Source organism: Dipodomys spectabilis, unplaced genomic scaffold, assembly GCF_019054845.1.
Source record: "Dipodomys spectabilis isolate Male_0828 unplaced genomic scaffold, ASM1905484v1 ptg000098l, whole genome shotgun sequence".
NCBI classification, from domain to species: Eukaryota; Metazoa; Chordata; class Mammalia; order Rodentia; family Heteromyidae; genus Dipodomys; species Dipodomys spectabilis.
In genome coordinates, this window is record NW_024870775.1 from 8,366,986 (window position 1) to 8,386,642 (window position 19,657).

Consider the following 19,657-nt stretch of genomic DNA (forward strand, 5'->3'; position numbering starts at 1 on the left):
GCAGAAAGATCGCAAGCTGAAGGAGGAAGAGGAGGAAGAGGAAGAAGATAAAACCAAAGTTGTCGGGAGAGGGAGTCTGCAAGATGCAAGTCCCAGAGTCCTCAAGGGGACAAAGCCAGAAGCATTGTACAGACCCAGCTAGAAAGATGAGTCATTTCCAAAGGTGATCATAAAACCGCAAGAGGGTAGGCACTGATGGCTTTTGTCTGTAATCCTAGCTACTCAGGAGGCTGAGATCTGAGGATCACGGTTCCAAGCCAGTTCAGGCAGCAAAGTCCATGAGACTTTTATCTCCAATTAACCACCAAAAAAAAAAAAAAAAAAAAAAAAAATGGAAGTGGAGCTGTGGCTCAAATGGTAGAGAGCCAGCTTTGAGCAAAAAAGCTTAGGGGCAGTGCCCAGGCCCTGAGTTCAAGCCCCAGGACCAGCACACACCTGATTTGCAGTCTGACCCTTCCTTTCCCCCAGCCCCTTCATGAGTCACCTTTCCACTATGAGCTTGGTTAGAACAGGCTCTTCGAACTGAGTGGCATCTTCAGTATCAGGAATACTTTCCGATTCTCTTTTGGGGACTGGTTGGGTGGATGGCACTTCCAAAGGCAGGCTGGCACCTGCTGAGGGCAGCTCTTGCCTAATAGCACTGCCATCTTGCTTGGAAAAGTCTGGATAATCAGAGAGAGAGGAGGGAGAACAGGTTGACTTATCTCCTTTTTTGTCTCCTTTTTTCTTTTCTTTCTCCATCGCCTTGGGGAGACCTATGATTTTACTTTATATAGTACAAATATCTGATGATGGGTTGCGTGGCTCTGCGGTTGTTGGTTTCAAAGCATGGATGGGTTTATCTGAAAAACACACACACATACACACACACAAATATCTCTCTAAATATTTGGAAGTGTCACTTGTACCAATTTAGCCTTACAAAACACTATTTGTCTATGAAGGCTTAGAAAGAACTATAAGTATCGCATGTCATCAGGTTATAATATTACAATCATAAGCTGTTGTGGTCATTGTGTTGGAATCATAAATAATTTTACATCTGCTGTCCTACGGTGATCTTTTCATGAAAATGGGGGCATGACTGCCAAGATCTTGCATGCCATCAACTCCAAGCCCTTCTCCAAATAAGAGGGCATTAGAATGGATCACCAGCAGCCCTGCATCCTTGAGCGTGTTGCCTAATGTCTATCAGCCTTGGATATCCCATAGGAGAACTACACTACTACTCCTGACAAGATGTGCAGAAAACACCCACATAGTATTGGATGCTTATAGTACTAAAGAATGCTTGCTTTGTGGGGCTGGGAAGGTGGCTCAGTGGTAGAGTGTTTGCCTTGCATGCATGAGGCAAGCATTCCTCAGCACCACATAAGCATAAAAACAGAAAGTGGGGTTGAGGCTCAAGTGGTAGAGGGCTAGTCTACAGCTGAAGAGCTGAGGGACAGCACCCAGGCCCAGAGTTCAGGCCCCATGACCAACAACAAAAGAATGCTTGCTTTGAGAGCAGAGGGGTGGTGTTGTTCCAAATCCATGGTTTCCATACCCACTCCACCCCACCCTCTCCAAGCTGCCCTGCCCCCACATCTTAGGCCCTGCTCCAGGCAGGCACCTCCTCTGCCTCTTCCTGGAGGCATCCTCTCCATACCCCAGTTGCCGGCTCAACCCCACCTCCCAAGTCCCCCACTGCTCTTCCTGGAACCCAGCTGGCTCTCCTCTTCTACACACAGGGAGATCTAGTCCTCCTCTAGCAATATAAATCAAACCACAAATAAAGGAAATTTTGTTCCCCAGTGAGCCCTATTTTTTTTTCCTGTTTCTCAGGATCCCTCTCACCCATGGTGCACCTGCATAGGTTCTAGATGCACAAAGCACCAGCACGGGGTACCTGGCGGCTCCCACTCTGCCAAGTGCTACAACACCACTAGCACAGGGCATCCGGTAAACGGAAGCAGGTGTCTCCAGGCAACCAGACACAAGCTCTGTCCCTTGCCTACCCTGCCAGTCCTTAAAGGGGCAATGACATACTCAGGCAAAGCAGCCAAGTATCCCATTCTGCCCTTGCTGGTCTTGCAGGCGAGGAGGAAAAGGCAGAGGCCTAGACTTTGTCTTGACAGCAGAGAGGTCTTTGTACCCACTAACTGCCTCTTGCAGCCTGATTTGTGCACATAAAACAGGAAGGATTCAGGCAGTGGTGTTAAATAAATCATCTCAGCCAGGTGCTAATGGCTCATGACCATAATCCTAGCTACTCAGGAGGCTGAGATCTAAGGATTGCTGTTCAAAGTCAGCCGAGGCAGGAAAGTTTGTGAGACTCTTATCTCCAATAAACCACCACTTTGAGCCGTGGCGCAAAGTGGCAGAGCACTAGCCTTGAGCAAAGGAGCCCAGGGACAGCACCCAGGCCGAGTTCAAGTCCCACAACCCCCCCACCCCTAACTTAAATAAATCACCACAAACTTAGTCACTAAAAGCAACACAAATTTATTACCTTACAGTCCTGTAAATTAGCCCAACAGGCTTAGTTCCTTTGTGGGGCTCCAGTTTCTAGAAACTGTCTGTGCCACCCCTTGCCTGGTGGCTCTTCCTCCACCATCAACCTGAGCAATATTGTCATGCTGCACTTGGGGAGGGGGGACCCCACTTGGAAGCCAGTTCAGGATACGTCCTCATGGGAAGATCTTTAACCCCATCTGCATACAAGGTGACAGGGATGTGGGAGGGGTGTGAATTACTGCGCCTACAATTCCCAACTTGTAGATCATGTGATTCAACCACACTGGCACACACACTAGCACGCGGGTTCCAACGCAGGATAGTGGCCTCTCTCGGGCTGTCTGGGAGGCCTAGCAGGTCATCACCACCGTCTGGATTCTAGGGAGGACAGCCTCCATTTTTGGGAGAGCTCCATTTACAAATGCCTTCAGGAACCAAACCTCGGGCCCTGAGTTACACAAAGATTACAAGTCTTCTTTTTACACCTGCTAAGAACAGCGCCTGCCAACTGGGTGGCACTGGGGACATAAAACCTCAACCCCAGCCCCCCCACCCAGTCACTGCCTTCCAGCCAGCAAAAGGTGGTGGACTATTTCTGCATTTGCATTTTTTGTTCTGTTTCTCAGTACTAGAGCTTGAACTCAGAGCCTTGTACTTGGTTACGGAGGCTTTCTCTCTCTTTTTTGTCACTCATGGGGCTTGAACTCTGGGCCTGTGCACTATCCCTCAGCTCTTCACCTCAAGGCGAGTGCTCTACCACTTGAGCCACTTCCGGTTTTCTGAGTAGTTTATTGGAGAATCTCATGGACTTTCCTGCCCAGGCTGGCTTTGAACCATGATCCTCAGATCACAGCCTCCTGAGTAGCTAGAATTACAGGCATAAGCCACTGGCGTCAGGCTGTTACGGAGGTTCTCTACCACTTGAATTACACCTCCAGCCTCGCTTGCTGTGATTATTTTTCCGAGTCTTCCTTTCTCTTGCCAAGGGATGGCCTTAAATCCTTCATTCTCCTGATCTCAGCCTTTTGCACACCTGGGATTACAGGTGGGAGCCACTTACTGTGATGCATTATTTGAGAAGCACAAACTCAAAAGGTACCTTAATTTTAAGTTTAAAGTTTACTAAATTAGGCCAATGTAATATTTTATTATTTACGGCTGAAAGTTGCAAGCGAAAATATCTCCAGGCAGAACAGAAGCCTGGGTAACATCCAAAGTGCTTGTTTTTTGTTTTTTTTTCCCCTCTGGTGGTGCTGGGCTTGAACTTAGGTAGACAGGCATTCTACCACTTGTGCCACGCTCTCAGCCCTCTTCTGGATATAAAATATGTTCTAGCTTGTACACAAAATTCAAATGCTGAAAAGATGCAGTTCACAATGTTGAATAGGATCTTTTTCTTTTTTCCAAGATGGATTCCACTATGTTGCTAAGGCTGGTCTCTGATTCTGGAGCTGAAGCAATCTTCCAGGCTCAGCATGAGAAGCTGGGACTACAGGCATGGACCTCCATGCCCAACCTAAGATAATTTAAAAATGCAAATGCATCTAGCACACTATTCTTAAGTAAGTAGCAGGTTAGGTTTGATGCAATAATGACGACAAAGCTTTGCCTTTCAAAACAGGAAGAACTGCATGAAAAACTTCATTTAGGATGTGAGGAGGATCAGCTTTGAGAAATGACATCCAGATTAGCAATGTGCCTCATGGTCGGCCTTCCGTGGGGGCAGTTCCAGGGGTGGTCCATCTCGCCCATGTGGGCGATGACCTTCTTCATCTCGCTGGTGTTAAGAGCTGTTCCAATCATCACCTGAGTATGAGACACAATGGGGGAAGTTTAACCCAGTACTGTGGTGCTACAACCATGTTCTCCATGGTGAGACTGGACAAGATCAGAGCTCGTCTGTTCGGTGCTCTGCATTTCCATGGGCTCCTGGGCTCTGTAGCTTGCTCGAGACCAGAATCGCAATGCTCTGAGTAACTCCCACAATTTCAAAGTTCCCTGGCCTCTCTCCTCTCCCCTTGGCCACCAGAGATCCTTTGTAGAGGTCAATCAAGCCACTCTTTGTTAGCCCTCCTCCCTCCTGCCTGAACACAAGCCTCCATCCTCGCCTGATGTGTGCCCTCACCGGGCTACATGCCAGTATCTCTCCACCCAGACACACTGGTACCCCGATCCTTGTACCCTCAGGGTCTACCTCTGTGTTAAGGAGCTTACGTCTCCACCTGTGATGGGTCTGTGGGTAGGAGGCATAAGGAGAAAGGGTTCGGATTTGCTGGCAAGCATGGAGCACCGACATGGGCTATTGTGGCTCAAGTCAGGGGCTCCACTACCTCTCCCCAGACCCCCAGCATGAGCAGAGTGGGTGGCCTGCTTTACTTACAGATTTCCGACAGGCTCTCGAGGCAAACATCTGCCTGACTCGGGAGGGCCGGCACATGACCCCCGGGCTCTCACTCAGCATGAAGATGAGCTCATCTATATCTTGGGGTCCAAAAGTCCAGTTCTTACTAGTTGGCAAGGAAATCAGTTTAGCTCTTTCAGTGACTGGAGCTACAAGGAAAAAGTGTAAGAACACACTTTTATTTGAGAAGTGTGATTCCCTCTCAGCACTACTTACAAGAATCTGTGCTCTTGCCGTGCGCTGGTGGCTCACGCCTGTAATCCTAGCTACTCAGGAGGCTGAGATCTGAGGATCACGGTTCAAAGCCAGCCCGGGCAGGAAAGTCTGTGAAACTCTTTTCGGTGTTTTTTTTTGTTTTTTTTGGGGGGGCGGGGGTGGGTCCGGTCGTGGGGCCTGAACTCTGGGCCTGGGCACTGTCCCTCAGCTCTTCAGCTCAAGGCTAGCCCTCTACTACTTGAGCCACAGCGCCACTTTCGGCTTTTTTCTTTTTGCTTATGTGGTGCTTGAGGAATCGAACCCAGGGCCTCATGCATGCAAGGCAAGTGCTCTACCACTGAGCCACCTTCCCAGCCCCTGTGAAACTCTTATTTCCAATAAACCACCAGAAAACCAGAAGTGGCGCTATAGCTCAAGTGGTAGAGCGCTAGCCTTGAGCTGAAGAGTGCAGGGACAGCACTCAGGCCCAGAGTTCAAGCCCCAAAGAACCTGTGCTCTTATGAAAACAGATCAATCCAGCTGACCTCAAAGGTCATTCCCAGCTCCTAACTGAATAACTTACCATCTTCATCAATGACAAAGTCAAAGCCATTCTTTCTGAATATTTCCAGATTTTCTATCAGGATAGCTTCATTGACAGCAGTTAAGTTGAGAGCCTGAGGTCTGGAAACACAGGAGGTTCAAATGACAAACTGGAGCCGAACATTTATTTATAGAATCAAAATGGAGGTCAGACAAGAGTGATCATTGTTATGGTTTGATATGAAGCGTGCCTTAAAAGGCCCAGTGGCGGATGGCCTGGTCCCCGGCTAGTAGCGCTACGGAGAGAGGCCAGCGCTAAGTTCACCAGTGGGTTCCTTCACTGCTGTCCTAGCTCTGAGGGGACTGGGGGTGGGAGGGGGGAGGAAAGGGGAGGACTGGCTGGTGACAACAGGCCCCAGGGAGCTGTGCCTTTAAAGGGTGTATCTTTTCCCTGGACTCCTGTCTCTCTGCTTCCTGGCTGCCATGAGGTAAGCAGCTCTGCTCCAACATCCTCTCTGCCCTGCCACCCTGCCTCATCACAGGCTCACCGTACTAGAGCAAGCTGAACCTGAAACCATGACCCCAAACAGTCTACCTTCCTTTAGGTTCTTTTTCTCAGGTACTTTGTCATAACTACAAAAAACTGACTAATACAATCTTAAACTCATTGAAAGAAATATGAAGAATACTATTTGAGCTGGGTGCTGTTGGTTCATACGTGTAATCCTAGCTACTCAGAAGGTTGAGATCCAAGGATTGTGGTTCAAAGCCAGCCTGGGCAGGGAAGTCGGTGAAGCTCTTTTCTCCAATGAAACACCAAAAAGCCAGGAGTGGAGCTGTGACTCAAGTGGTACAGCACTTGCCTTGAGCACAAAAGTTCAATGCTAGCACCTAGGCTCTGAGTTCAAATCTCAGGACCAGCACACATATACAAAGAACACTATTTAGCCAAGTGTCACAAATCTTCCTGCAGAGTTCTTTCTAGTTCCTCTTACAAATTACTTTTTTGTTTTTGTTCAGTTGTGGGCTTGAACTCTGGACCTGGGCGCTGTCCCTGAGCTATTCGGCTCAAGGCTAGTGCTCTACCCACTTTAAGCCACAGTGCCACTTCTAGTTTTCTAGTGGTTAATTGGAGATAAGCATTTCATTGGACTTTCCTGCCTGGGCTGGCTCTGAACTGTGATCCTCAGATCTTAGCTTCCTGAATAGCTAGGACTATAGGCATGAACCACCAGTGCCTAGCCAAATTAGTTTTTAGAAGTTAGAGAAGTTATGAAGCTTCCTTTCTTCTCAACCTACTATCCCATTCTCACTATCCCTACTTCACATCCCTACTATCCCATCTTCACAAGAAAGATAATTTGATTTTTTTTTTCTTTTGGACATAAGACCTCATAAATACCCTAGCGAGGTCTGTAATTCAAGATCCTCCTAAATGCTAGGATTACAGGCATACGCAATCATGCCTGGCTAGTAATTTAAATGGCTGGGTCCAGTCATTACCCATATTTGTACACAGTAAATACAGAACAAGAATTTTGCTATCCCGCTCTTCCTCTGCTGTATGCTTCCCTTTCTCCTACTAAATTTGTGGGGATCTTAGGAAGACAAACATTGCTAAGGGCAGGAGAGGGAGCAAACACAGCCTTGACTTCTGTCTTCTGTTAGTGGGGAAGTAAACATTGAACAAAGAGGCAAACAATGGGCTGGGAAGGTGGCTCAGTGGTAGAGCGCTTGCCTTGCATGCTTAAGGCCCTGGGTTCGATTCCTCAGCACCACATAAGCAAAAAGAAAAAAGCCGGAAGTGGCGCTGTGGCTCAAGTGGTAGAGCACTAGCCTTGAGCTGAAGAGCTGAGGGACAGTGCCCAGGCCCAGAGTTCAGGCCCACGACTGGACTCAAAAAAAAAAGAGGCAAACAATCAGTTATGACCAAAACTGAGTCAGGGTGGAAGATGCCAGTGCTGTAAGAGCATACAGTGAGACTTCCCTGGAGTCAGAGAAGGGACCTCTGGGGTAGTGACCAGAGGCTAAGCTCTGGAGATGAGCTGGGGTTAATAAGATTGGGAAGGTTGGAAAGGGGCTTATGTTCCTGCCAGAGATGATTGCCTGAGGTCTCCAGAGTTCCTGTGATTTCCTGGAGCCACACACAAAGATTCACTCCACTCTATTCTGTTGGGGTCTGAGTTCGTTTCTCTACAGAGTTTAATTTCCCCAAAGTAAACCCATGACCTCTCCTTGTAATCATATGTACATGCATACGTGCATGCACATGTATGTACACGTGTGCATGCACACGCACACACAGTGTTTACTGATGCACTCACACAATGAGCCTCTGTGCTTGGAGTACTGTGTGACGCTGCAGCATCTCGAAGTTGTACTTCTCATCAGCTGCATGCTGGTCCACCAGGAAGATGTCCTCCTTCAGCTTGGTTATTATGAACCCCAAGTTAAACTGACCAAGCACCTCCATGTCTGCAAACATTGACTTACTGCACACAGAAAACATTCAATGCGACATGTGACCATTGAGATTTAGAACAAAACTTAAATGTTAAAACCTAAAACACATTTCTGCTTTGCTGATAGGTCATTTGAGGAGGTTGGGCAGCACTGTGGGAAAAAATGTATCAAACATCTACAGTATTCATGATAGAGTATGAAAAGAGACTGAGTGCTTATGAGCAGTGTAGTTGGAACCGCTATGCAACCTGCTCCACACGCACATGTGGTGAGTGGTAGATACATGCACTGACTCCTATAAGGCACATCTAAGTGTAACTTTCCAACAGAAGGCTTCCAGACCCTCTGGCTTGCCTCAACAGCAGCCCCACTGCACACACAAGGGTCTATTGTACCCAGTTTTTGGGTTGTTTTTGGAAAGGAATCTGTAAGGGTTTGCGCACCCTCCAACATTAAGTCAGTATGTGAATGACACAAGGAAGGAACTATTTTTGGGGGGACTCACAGCGTCTCTTGGGAAGCAGAAGAGACAATGTCTGTCCTTACCTGGCTTTCTCCTCTTGGTCTTCCCCTACTTTTGTTGGTGCCAGTCCTGGGGCTTGAACTCAGGGCCTAAGCACTGTCCCTGAGCCTTTTTGCTCAAGGCTAACACTCTATCACTTGAGCCACACCTCCACTTCTGGCTTTTTGGTGGTTAAGTGGAGAAAGAAATGTTATGGATAAAAGAATAGCCAAGCATAGTCCAGCAAAGCTAAGGTCCAATCTGTGGAGTTGACAGCAACTCTAATGTTAGGATTTCAAGGAGTCAGTAATGAGGAAAAAAGGGAGAATTCCCTGCCTACACAGGCCCTTTCAACAGGCAGCAAGCCAGCAGTCATACCCTGTCACTCCTGGGGGGGGAGTGGTGGGCGGCCACAGAAGCTGCTCTCTGTGTAGAGCAAGGACAAAGAGAAGCGGAGGTACACAGAGGAGCCAGGGCTGGGTCGCTGTCATGAGCCCCTGGTTCCCTCAAAACGACCAGAGCATGGGCTGTCCAAAATCCCACTGACAACACACCTTACCTTATCTCTTTTCTTAGTTCATCTTCTGCTGCTTGGTTTTCTCCTGGACAGATCCTTGCCCTGAATTTCCTGTAATTCGGTTTGCCTTCCCTTTGTTGTCTTTGGCAATTCAACTGCTTTATTCGTGTAGCTAAAGAGCTCATAGAAAAGGCAAGGAGCACTATTTTCTTACTAATTGTCACAGCCACATCCACTTGGGCTGCTGAGGCGTTCTCAGTGGTAGCTGACTTTGGGGGAGTGTTGGTATTTGAGGGAATTTCTTTTTTAAATCGCTTAGCACTGGAGGAGGAGAGATGTGTCTGAGGAGGCAGAAGTTGACAGGGGCCATCTTTTTCCTTCTCTGACTCCCCAGCTGAAGGGGGTTGGTCCAGTTCAGGTAGATTCTCACCAGAGTCCATGTCTCCTTGTGAAAATCTGTCTTCTGGGGAGCTCTCTGCATGGTCGCTACTGCTACTGCCCACTTCCGGGGGGCTGAACCCTTCCTCTGGGGCAGCTGATGTACTGGTGTACCCCGAGTCTTTCTCCACTTCCACTCTGTCCCCACGGCCATCTGAGTCCTTGTGAGTCACCACCTCTTCCAGAGGGCCCTGCAGGCTTCTGCCAGAGGCAGGATTGGAGGCACTAGAGGGTACCCTCTTTTTCTGTACTGGAGAATTCCATCTCAGTTCAGGAGTCCTTGGGCCTGGAGATTTGGTCTCTGCAGGATGACGAAGAGAAAAGGCCTCTCTCAGCCTGGAAATGGACACGGACCTTTTGTCTTCTTCCTGAGTGCTAGACGAAGGAGGACTGTCTGGCAGAGGTGTTTCTGCTTCCGTCCCACGCATCTTTATCAAGTTACCTGGGCCCACAGGAGCAGAGATGATCAGGGAGAGTACAAAGCAGGACAAAAGAACAGTTCTGCATTCACAAAGGAGGAAGCGCAAACATCTGATCAAATATGCAAACACCAGCTGATCGCTGGTGGCTCATGCCTGTAACCTCAGCTACTCAGAAGGCTGTGATTTGAGGATTGCAGCTCTAAGCCAGCCTGTACAGGAAAGTCTTGAGACTTTTATTTTTTTGTTGGTCATGGGGCTTGGGCACTTTCCCTGTGCTCTTCAGCTCAAGGCAAGCGCTCTACCGCTTGATCCTCAGCATCACTCCCGTTTTCCTAATGGTTTATTGGATAAGAGACTCAGAGACTTTCCTGCCCAGGTTGGCTTTGAACTGTGATCCTGAGATCTCAGCCTCCTGAGTAGCGGGAATTATAGGTGTGAGCCACCAGTGCCTGGCCAAGTCTTGAGACTCTTATCTCCAATGAATTAGCAAAGAGTCAGAAGTGGTAAAGTGCCAGCCTTGAGAGAAAAAAGCTCAGGGACAGAGTGGACTCTGTGGTCCTGTGCCAGTACTGGCACAAAATTAATTAATTAACTAATGAAGAACATCCAAAGCTGATCATGAAAGGGTTGCAAATTGAAACCCCTTTGCACAACATCAGGACAATTTAAAATGTTAATAAAACTTAAAAAGGGGATGGCAGTTACAGTGTATGTACACCCATGTCCAGGTATGGAGCCTCCAACTGGAGCTGGTAGGCCCCTCAATGCCTGGCAAATGCACTGTCACAGTTCATCAAGAACCTCCAAGGGTCACAATGTAGCTTGCCTAGCAAGTGCAAGACCCTGGGTTTGATGCCTAGAATTTCCCTTCCCTCAATAAAGAACCTTTGATATCTAAGTAGAATACTATACAGATGTAAAAATGAATCAAGAGCCACATGACCTCATGAAACTCATAACAAATAACAAGGAAGTTCAGATGGAATGACTTCAAAGTCAAAAGTAAATGAAGCCAGGCCAGTTGGCATCTGACTATCATTCTAACACTTGGGAGGTTGAAGCTGGAGGATGATGAGTTCAAGGCCAGCCTGGGCTGCAGAATGAGAGTGTCTCAAAAACCAAGCAAAAAGTAAACTAAACTATGCCACTAGAGGTCAGGAAAGTGGCTAGCACTGGGGGTTAGTGCAGAGAAACAGACACCAGGCACTTCTGCAGGAGCTATTTCTTCAGCTCACGGCAGAAACACTGATAATTTATATATAACAACGGTTTCTGCCTGTTGCTACACTTCAATAATACAGCTACAGCTAAACAATGGGCATTGGTTCAACGGTGCTTGTTTTCTTGTTTTACCATGTTTACAAGGTTTTATTATGTAGCCTAGTCTGGCCTTGAATTTATGAGCCTCCTGATTCAGCCTCCCAAGTACTGCAGTTATGTTAAAGTTTCCAGTTCCAGGGTGGCCCAGACACCTCCATTACGCATGCTCCTTAAGTGTGTGCTGCCCACTGCCCTCCATGGTGCCCTGTACCTGCATCCAGAAAACGAACCGGGATGCCAACAACTCTGCTATACAAACCCAAGTTTCCTTTGCTCCCTTTCATGCCTGGCAGCCCATTGCCCCTTCAGAGCCCAGGCCTCAGTTTTGACTTTTGGCTCTCTAGCATCATTGTCCCTTCATAATATTTTCGATTTTCCAATGACCCTGTAAAATTCACTGTGGTTCAACTTTAAAAAAAAAAAAAAAAAAAAAAAACACAAAAAAACACTGTATAATTAGTGTCATTTTACAGTTTATCGCTAATGATATTTAATAATCTCATTATAGTATCATATAAATTCGTCCCTTTTCTCTATTTTTACTGGTACTAGAATTTGAACTCAGGGCCTCACATTTGCTCAGTTTGCTTGCTCATCTGGTGTTCTACCACTGGAGTCATGACTCTAGCCCAGCATTTGGCTGGTTATTTTGAAGATGAAATCTCACAGACTTTTTTGCTTTGAATATCAATTGTCCTCCTGAACAGCTGTAACATATCCTAAGAGATGCCAAAAGTGTAACCTTGGAAATAAAAGAGACATATCAACAATAGCTGATCAAAGTGGGTTTTTTTGTTGTTGTTGTTGTTGGTCACGGGGCTTGAACTCTCGGCCTGAGCACTGTCCCTCAGCTCTTCAGCTCAAGGCTAGCGCCCTACCACTTGAGCTACAGCGCCACTTTCTGTTTTTGTTTTTCTGGTGGTTTATTGGAGATAAGAGTTTCACAGACTTTCCTGCCCAGGCTGGCTTTGAACCATGATCCTCAGATCTTAGCTTTCTGAATAGCTAGGATTACAGGCATGAGCCACTGGTGCCCGGATTGATCAAAGTTTTATCGTTTCTTTTCTTTTTGTTCTGAGACTGGGACTCAAACTTGGTACCTGATGCTTTGCTCACTGGCAGGCACTCTATCAACACAGCCATGCCTCTGATCCCAGCTGATGGAAGTTTTCTTCCTTTCTTTTTCTTTTTTGGGTCCAGTCATGGGGCCTGAACTCTGTGCCTGGGCACTGTCCCTCAGCTCTTCAGCTCAAGGCTAGCGCTCTACCACTTGAGCCACAGCGCCACTTCCGGCTTTTTTCTTTTTGCTTATGTGGTGCTGAGGAATCGAACCCAGGGCCTCATGCATGCAAGGCAAGTGCTCTACCACTGAGCCACCTTCCCAGCCCCTGATGGAAGTTTTAAAGGTGTTGCACCACTGCATGTTCCGTACCTTCAACACTCAGCAGTGCCTGTTGGTTGACACTGAGTTTGTTCACATCACTATCGAACATTCCTATGAGTGAAGTCTTTAACACAGCCAATAAAAGCTTCTCCTCTTGCAGCAAAATTTGCCTCTTATCTGGAGTTACATTGATATCCACACACTCTAGGCAAAAATAGACAATACACTTGTGACATTCAAATCCATCTTTAACAAGAAGTTACCTAGCTATCATCTCATTCACTGCCTTCTAACAAAAATGCAATTCAAAACACTAATATCAAGCCGGGGGTCAGTGGCTCACGCCTATAATCCTAGCTACTTAGGAGGCTGAGGTCTAGGATTACAGTTCAAAACCAACTCAGGCAGGAAAGTTGATGAGACGCTTATCTCCAATTAACCACCAGAAAACTGGAAGTGGTGCTATGGCTCAAGTTGTAGAGCAGTAGCCTTAAGCTTAAGAGCTCAGGAACTGCGTCCAGGCCCAGAGTTCAAGCCTCACAACCAACAAAAAACAAACAAAACACACACACACACACACACACACACACACACACACACACACACACACACACACACACACACACACGTGCGCGCGCGTGCTCGTGCGGAAAACACTAGTATAACCCAGAAAACTCATCTTTTCCCCAAAACACATGGAAGATGAACACTTTTTTATTTTTATTTTTTGCCAGTCCTGGGGCTTAAACTCTGGGCCTGGGTACCATCCTGTCCCTGAGCTGCTTTTTTTCTCAAGGCCAGGGCTTTACTGCTGAGGCACAGTGCCACTTTTTCTGCAATTAACAGTAGATAAGAGTCTCATAGAGCCAGGCGCCAGTGGCTCAGGCCTGTAATCCTAGCTACTCAGGAGGCTGAGATTTGAGGATCATGGTTCAAAGCCAGCCCGGGCAGGAAAGTCCAAGTCCGTGATACTCTTATCTCCAATAAACTACTAGAAAACCGGAAGTGGTGCTGTAGCTCAAGTGGTAGAGTACTCGCCTTAAACTGAAGAGCACAGGGACAGTGACCAAGCCCAGAGTTCAAGCCCCATGACGGACAAAAAAAAAAGAGAGAGAGAGAGAGAGTCTCATGGACTTTCCTCCCCATGCAGGCTTTGAACTGCAATCCACAGATAAAGAGTTTTTACAATTACAGGCGTGAGCCACTGGTGCCTGGTTATGAACTGTTTTTTTTGTTTTTTGTTTTTGTCAGTTGTGGGGCTTGAACTCTGGGCCTGAGCGCTGTCCTCAGCTCTTCAGCTCAAGATGAGTGCTCTACCACTTGAGCTACAGTGCCACTTCCAGTTTTCTGGTGGTTTATTGGAGATAAGATTTTCATGGACTTTCCTGCCTGGGCTGGCTTTGAACCATGATCCTTAGATCTCAGCCTCCTGAATAGCTAGGCTTACAGGTGTAAGCCACCAGTGCCTGGAAGTGAACCCTTTTTTAAATAGACAAAATATAGCAAGATTCAACTTGGTAATTTTGAAAGAAAAAAAGAATAAACATATGCAAATGTGTAATAAGAGTAAAATGTCAACAATTTGATCCACTCTGGATTTAGTTTGAACATGATGCACTGACACCATGTGAATGGGGGCACTAAGCCTAGAAAGCAATCCAGAGAAGAAAACTAACCCCACTGTTCTACTACAAGGGACTTTCTGTAAGGAGTCCTGAAAAGATGTTGAGAATAGTTTAATTTCTAAATATTGAAAAAAACTTAAATACCAAAAAAACAGAATCATAAGGTGGGTGCCTGGCTGCTCATGCCTGTTATCCTAGCTACTCAGAAGGTTAAGATCTGAGCATTATGGTTCCAAGAGGGAAAGTCCATGACACTCGTATCTCCAATTAACTACTAAAAAGCTGAAAGTGGAGTTGGGGTTCAAGTGATAGTATGCCAGCACTGAACAAAAAAACTCAAGAAAGCCAGATGCTAGCAGCTTATTCCTGTAATCCTAGCTACTCAGGAGGCAGATATCTGAGGATCACCGTTCAAGATGATTGTGGGCAAGAAAATCCATGAGACTCTTATTTCTAATTAAACACTAGAAAACCGGAAGTGGCATTGTAGCTCAAAGTGGTAGAGTGCTAGTCTTGAGCAACAAGCTCTGGGACAGTACCTGGGCCCTGAGTTCAAGTCCCATGACTGACAAAAAAAAAAAATAAAGGTAAAAAAAGTACAGTAGCAGCTTAGAACAAGTTGGAAAATATAAATAAAAGTCAAAGTATAATCATGTATTGGAATTTAATACAGCTATAAAAATCACGTCTTACTTACTTATAATGATTAAAAAAACAAAATGGGGGCTGGGAATACGGCTTAGTGGTAGAGTACTTGCCTAGCATTCACAAAATCCTGAGCTCAACTCCTCAGTACCACATAAACAGAAAAAGCCTGAAGTGGTGCTGTGGCTCAAATGGTAAAGTGCTAGCCTTGAGCAAAAGAAGCTCAGGGACAGTGCCCAGGCCCTGAGTTCAAGCCCCAGGACTGGCAAAAACAAAAAACAAAAACAACAAAATATTGACATCTAAAGATAAAGAATAAAAATCAAAATTATTTTCTTAACCCAAAGTAGATGTAGCATACGTGTGCATACACAGACACACAACACAGTGCAAGACAGGCAACTATATATGTATTTTTTTAGCTAAATAAAAAAGTGGCTACTCTGTACATCACCTTTATAATAACAATAAAAAAAAATTCTTAGCCGGGCACTGGTAGCTCATGCCTGTAATCCTAGCTACTCAGGAAGCTGACATCTTAGGATTGTGGGTCAAAGCCAGTTCAGGCAGGAAAGCCCATGAGACTATTATTTCCATAAACCACAGAAAACCGGAAGTGGTGATGTGGCTCAAGTGGTAGAGTGCTCTCCTTGAGCTGAAGAGCTCAGGAACAATGCCCAGGCCCAGAGTTCAAGCCCCATGACCAAAAAACAAAGAAAAAAAACAAAACAAAACAAAAAAGCATCCTCTTTGCAGTCTAATAAGGGCTTATAATTTTGTTCTTTCAAGAAAATGTCACCCATGTTCTTGAACTCTCAGTGCCTCTTACCTGAATCAACTGAAATGTTAAGAACAACGAATGGATACTGATGACGATTATACATGTGGTAGATCTCATTCACAAGTCTGGACACCTGTTCAAAACACAAAGCTGAGAAAGGAATAAATGTTCCCTTCCCACTCTCTCCTGTAACATGCTATTCTTACCTAGCACCAAAGCAAGGCATTTTTATCAAGCTTTGCTGCTACCACTTTATTGACATGTGCTGATATAAACTGTAGTCTGGTAGGTCTTGACACATGTTTATATCACCCAACACAAACATTCACCTATGAAATTATCTATTTAAAAATGACAAGAAGTTTCATTATGCAGGGCTGATGGTGTACCCCATAACACTAATGCTCAGAAGTTAGAGACAGGAGGGTCACAAATTCAAGGCCAGTTTGGGCTACATAGCAAATTTCAGGTCAGCCACAGCTACATAGCAAGATCCTGTCTCAATACAAACAAAGAAGCTTCCTCATGTCCCTCAAAGAAGTATTTTTTTAAATCATGTTCCCCAAAGTTCATTTTTTTCCAGTCTAAACTTTTAATAAAATGCAGGTGCAATTTTAATGTTTAAAAAGCACATTTAAATACTTAGAAATATATTTCTAGCTGATGGCAGTGGTTCAGGCTTGTGATATAACTAATCAAGAGGCTTCCATCTGGACAACTGAAGTTCAAAGCCAGCCTGGGCAAAAAATTGTGAGATTTCATCTTCCAAATAACCAAGGCTGGGCTTGAGTTATGTCTCTAGTTGTAGAGGACCAGCTGAGCAAGCAAGACGAGCAAATGATGCTAGAGTTCAAACTCTAGCATCAGAAGAAAAAAAAAAAGGAACATAACTTATATGACATTGTATGAGATTATTAATTATCATTAGAGATAAACTATAAAGTGACACTGATTATAATATAGGTTAAAAAAAAAGTTGGGGCTGGGAATGTGGCTTAGTGGTAGAGTGCTTGCCTAGCATGCATGAAGCACTGCATTCAATTCCTCCGTACCAAATAAACAGAAAAAGCCAGAAGTGGTGCTGTGGCTCAAGTGGTAAAGCTTGCCTTGAGCACAGAGAGGCTCAAAGACAGTGCCCAGGCCCTAAGTTCGAGCCCCAGGACAAAAAAAGGTTGAACCATAGTGAATTTTAAAGTATCATTGGAAAATCGAAAATATTACTGAGGCACAAGGATGCTAGAGAGCCCAAAGTCAAAACTGAACCACTAAGGGGGCTGGGAAGATGGCTCAGTGGTAGAGCGCTTGCCTTGCATGCCTGAGGCCCTGGGTTTGATTCCTCAGCACCACATAAGCAAAAAGAAAAAAGCTGGAAGTGGCGTTGTGGCTCAAGTGGTAGAGCGCTAGCCTTGAGCTGAAGAGCTTAGGGACAGCGCCCAGGCCCAGAGTTCAGGCCCCACGACCAGACCCAAAAAAAAAAAAAAAAAGTACAGATGTAGGCATATGCTTTGAAATATCTACCTCCCTCACATTGAGTAGTTCATACATGCTTACAAGATTTGTGCAATCTGAAGCCAGGCACTGGTGTCTCATGCCTATAATCCTACTTACTTAGGAGGCTAAGATTAGAGAATCATGGTTTGAGGCCAGCTGGGGCAGAAAAGACTGAGACTGTTATCTCCAATAAACTACTCAGAAAAAGGTGGAAATGGTGCTATGGGCTAAGTGGTAGAGTGCTACCTTGAGTACAAAGAGGCTCAGGGACAGCACCCAGGCCGAGTTCAAGCCCTAGGACCTGCAAAAATAACTACAAAAGAAACAACATTTATGCAATCTGAAGAGAAATCTAAGTATTCTTATAGATTTAAACATTCTTACCTTTAAATATTTTTATGTATTTACACATATATGTATACATACATGTACTATTGAAAACAGCTGATTTTCTTTTTTTTTTTTTTGTCGGTCGTGGGGCTTGAACTCTGGGCTTGGGTGCTGTCCCTGCGCTCTTCAGCTCAAGGCAAGCACTTACTGCTTGAGCCATGGCACCACTTCCAGTTTTCTAGTGGTTTATTGGAGATAAGAGTCTCACAGAGTTTCCTGCCCAGGCTGGCTTTGAACCGTGATCCTCAGATCTCAGCCCCGAGTAGCTAGGATTACAGGTGTGAGCCACCGGTGCCCAGCCAGCTGACTTTCTTAAATATATAAACTATATTTGGTGTTGGTCCTAGGGCTTGTACTCAGGCCTGGGCCCTGTCCCTGAGCTTCTGTGCTCAAGGCTACCCCTCTACCACTTCCATTCAGATCTTAGCCTCCTAAGTTGCTAGGATGGTGCTTGGTTTAAATAAGATAATGCAAAGGCATGTTTCTTAGTTCTAAATTCCTTGAAAAAAAATTATGAAATAATAAAACTCAAAGATCTAACAATAAACTGCTACAAAAAGCTCTGTACATACCTTTGCTGGGTCACAAGGCCGATGATTGATGAAAAAGAATTGCCGGTCAGTGGCACTCCTCCCAACGCCGTGCGTGCAGCGTGAGATGAAGCCGGAGATGCTGGGGGTGGTACCATGTGAGCAAGAATTAGAACACTGAGCATAGAGCAACTTCTCACCATCAAATAAAAACCAGACAGTGCTGGGGAATAATTCTGCTTGTGTCCTGGTACCTGTGTTCCACCCTGCAAATCACAGACAGCACCTAGACGCTCTGAAGCAAACAGTCCCAAACCCAGCATAGGTAAGGTGGTTGGCTCATGACTGCTTCAATTCTGCTCTCCTTTCCTTGGTGCCTACATCAGGATCAGGCCTTGTTCCAAACACAGAACCTTTGACCTGCACATTGGCTCCACTGGCTTGTCAGTGGGATGTAACCAACCACTTATATCCCAGATCTGCAGTATTCTTGTTTTTCTTTTCTTTTTTTTTGCCAGCTGTGGGGCCTAAACTCTGGGCTTGGGCACTGTCTCTCAGCTCTTCAGCTCAAGGCTAGCGCTCTACCACTTGAGCCACAGCGTCACTTCCAGCTTTTCCTCTACTTATGTGGTGCTGAGGAATTGAACCCAGGGCCTCATGCATGCAATGCAAGCACTCTACCACTGAGCCACCTTCCAAGCCCTTGTTTTTCTTTTCTTTCTTTTTTGTTGGAAGAACAAAGGACTTGAACTTGGTACCTGATGCTTTGCTCATTGGCTGGTGCTCTACCAGCTGAGCCATATCTCCAATCCTCTTTTATTTTGGCTGGTTGTGGGGCTTGAACTCTGGGACTGGGCATTGTCCTCTCAAGGCTAATGCTCCATCACTTTGAGGTCATAGCTCCACTTCTGGTTTTCTGGTGGTCAATTTGAGATAAGACTCTCATGGATTTTTTTGCCCAGGCTGGCTTTGAACCAGGATCCTCAGATCTCAGCCCCCTGAGTAGCTAGGGTTACAGGTGTGAGCCACCAACGCTTGATTCTTTTGTTTCTTGAGACAGGGTCCTGCTATGTATCCCCAGGAGGGTTCTAGAGAGCTAGAATTACATGTATGTGATACCATGCCAGTAATCTTTCCTTTTAAAATGTGCTCAGCCAGCCAACTTACATGCCTGTGGGACAAGCTCTTCCTCAGGGATGCCTGAGTTTGCATAAGAACAATTCCTGAACTGACAGAAATGGATTTCCAGCTTTGAAATTTAGGCACCAAGCAAAATCAAGTAGAAGAGTAAGCAACATGGCTGTTTCCAGGGCCAGTGCCACTTGAAAGTGTCTACTCTTCCTGTACTACAAATAGATACTGGACATCCTTCATCAGATCCCCAAAAGCCATTCCAACACCCCCAACAACTAGGAATGCAGCAGGAACATGAAACATGCCATTATCCAGAGTACTGTTAATGGAACTGAACAGTAGCTGAATCTTTTATCTAAATCTCTCTCAGTAATAGGATT

At 45.8% G+C, this 19,657-nt stretch overlaps 2 protein-coding genes across 3 annotated transcripts in view; both read right to left on the minus strand.

Annotated features, from left to right (window-relative positions):
* Positions 1 to 741, minus strand: part of LOC122113677 (radial spoke head 10 homolog B-like) — a 32,790-nt gene extending 32,049 nt beyond the window's left edge. Inside the window, exon 1 of the mRNA XM_042686740.1 lies at positions 485 to 741. Coding sequence (XP_042542674.1) covers positions 485 to 741 — 257 coding nt within the window. The remainder of the gene's footprint in view (positions 1 to 484) is intronic.
* Positions 742 to 3,362: 2,621 nt separating this feature from the next.
* Positions 3,363 to 19,657, minus strand: part of Pms2 (PMS1 homolog 2, mismatch repair system component) — a 28,815-nt gene continuing 12,520 nt past the window's right edge. Inside the window, exons 8-15 of one of the 2 annotated variants that reach the window (XM_042686990.1) lie at positions 18,186 to 18,285; positions 15,781 to 15,865; positions 12,730 to 12,885; positions 9,160 to 9,997; positions 7,960 to 8,127; positions 5,676 to 5,776; positions 4,877 to 5,046; positions 3,363 to 4,302 (exon numbers count right to left, since the gene is read on the minus strand). In XM_042686990.1, the coding sequence (XP_042542924.1) occupies positions 4,159 to 4,302; positions 4,877 to 5,046; positions 5,676 to 5,776; positions 7,960 to 8,127; positions 9,160 to 9,997; positions 12,730 to 12,885; positions 15,781 to 15,865; positions 18,186 to 18,285 (1,762 nt within the window). In that variant the 3' untranslated portion in view covers positions 3,363 to 4,158. Of the gene's footprint in view, positions 4,303 to 4,876; positions 5,047 to 5,675; positions 5,777 to 7,959; positions 8,128 to 9,159; positions 9,998 to 12,729; positions 12,886 to 15,780; positions 15,883 to 18,185; positions 18,286 to 19,657 lie in introns of those variants that run through there. The other variant, XM_042686991.1, reaches the window with a different exon arrangement.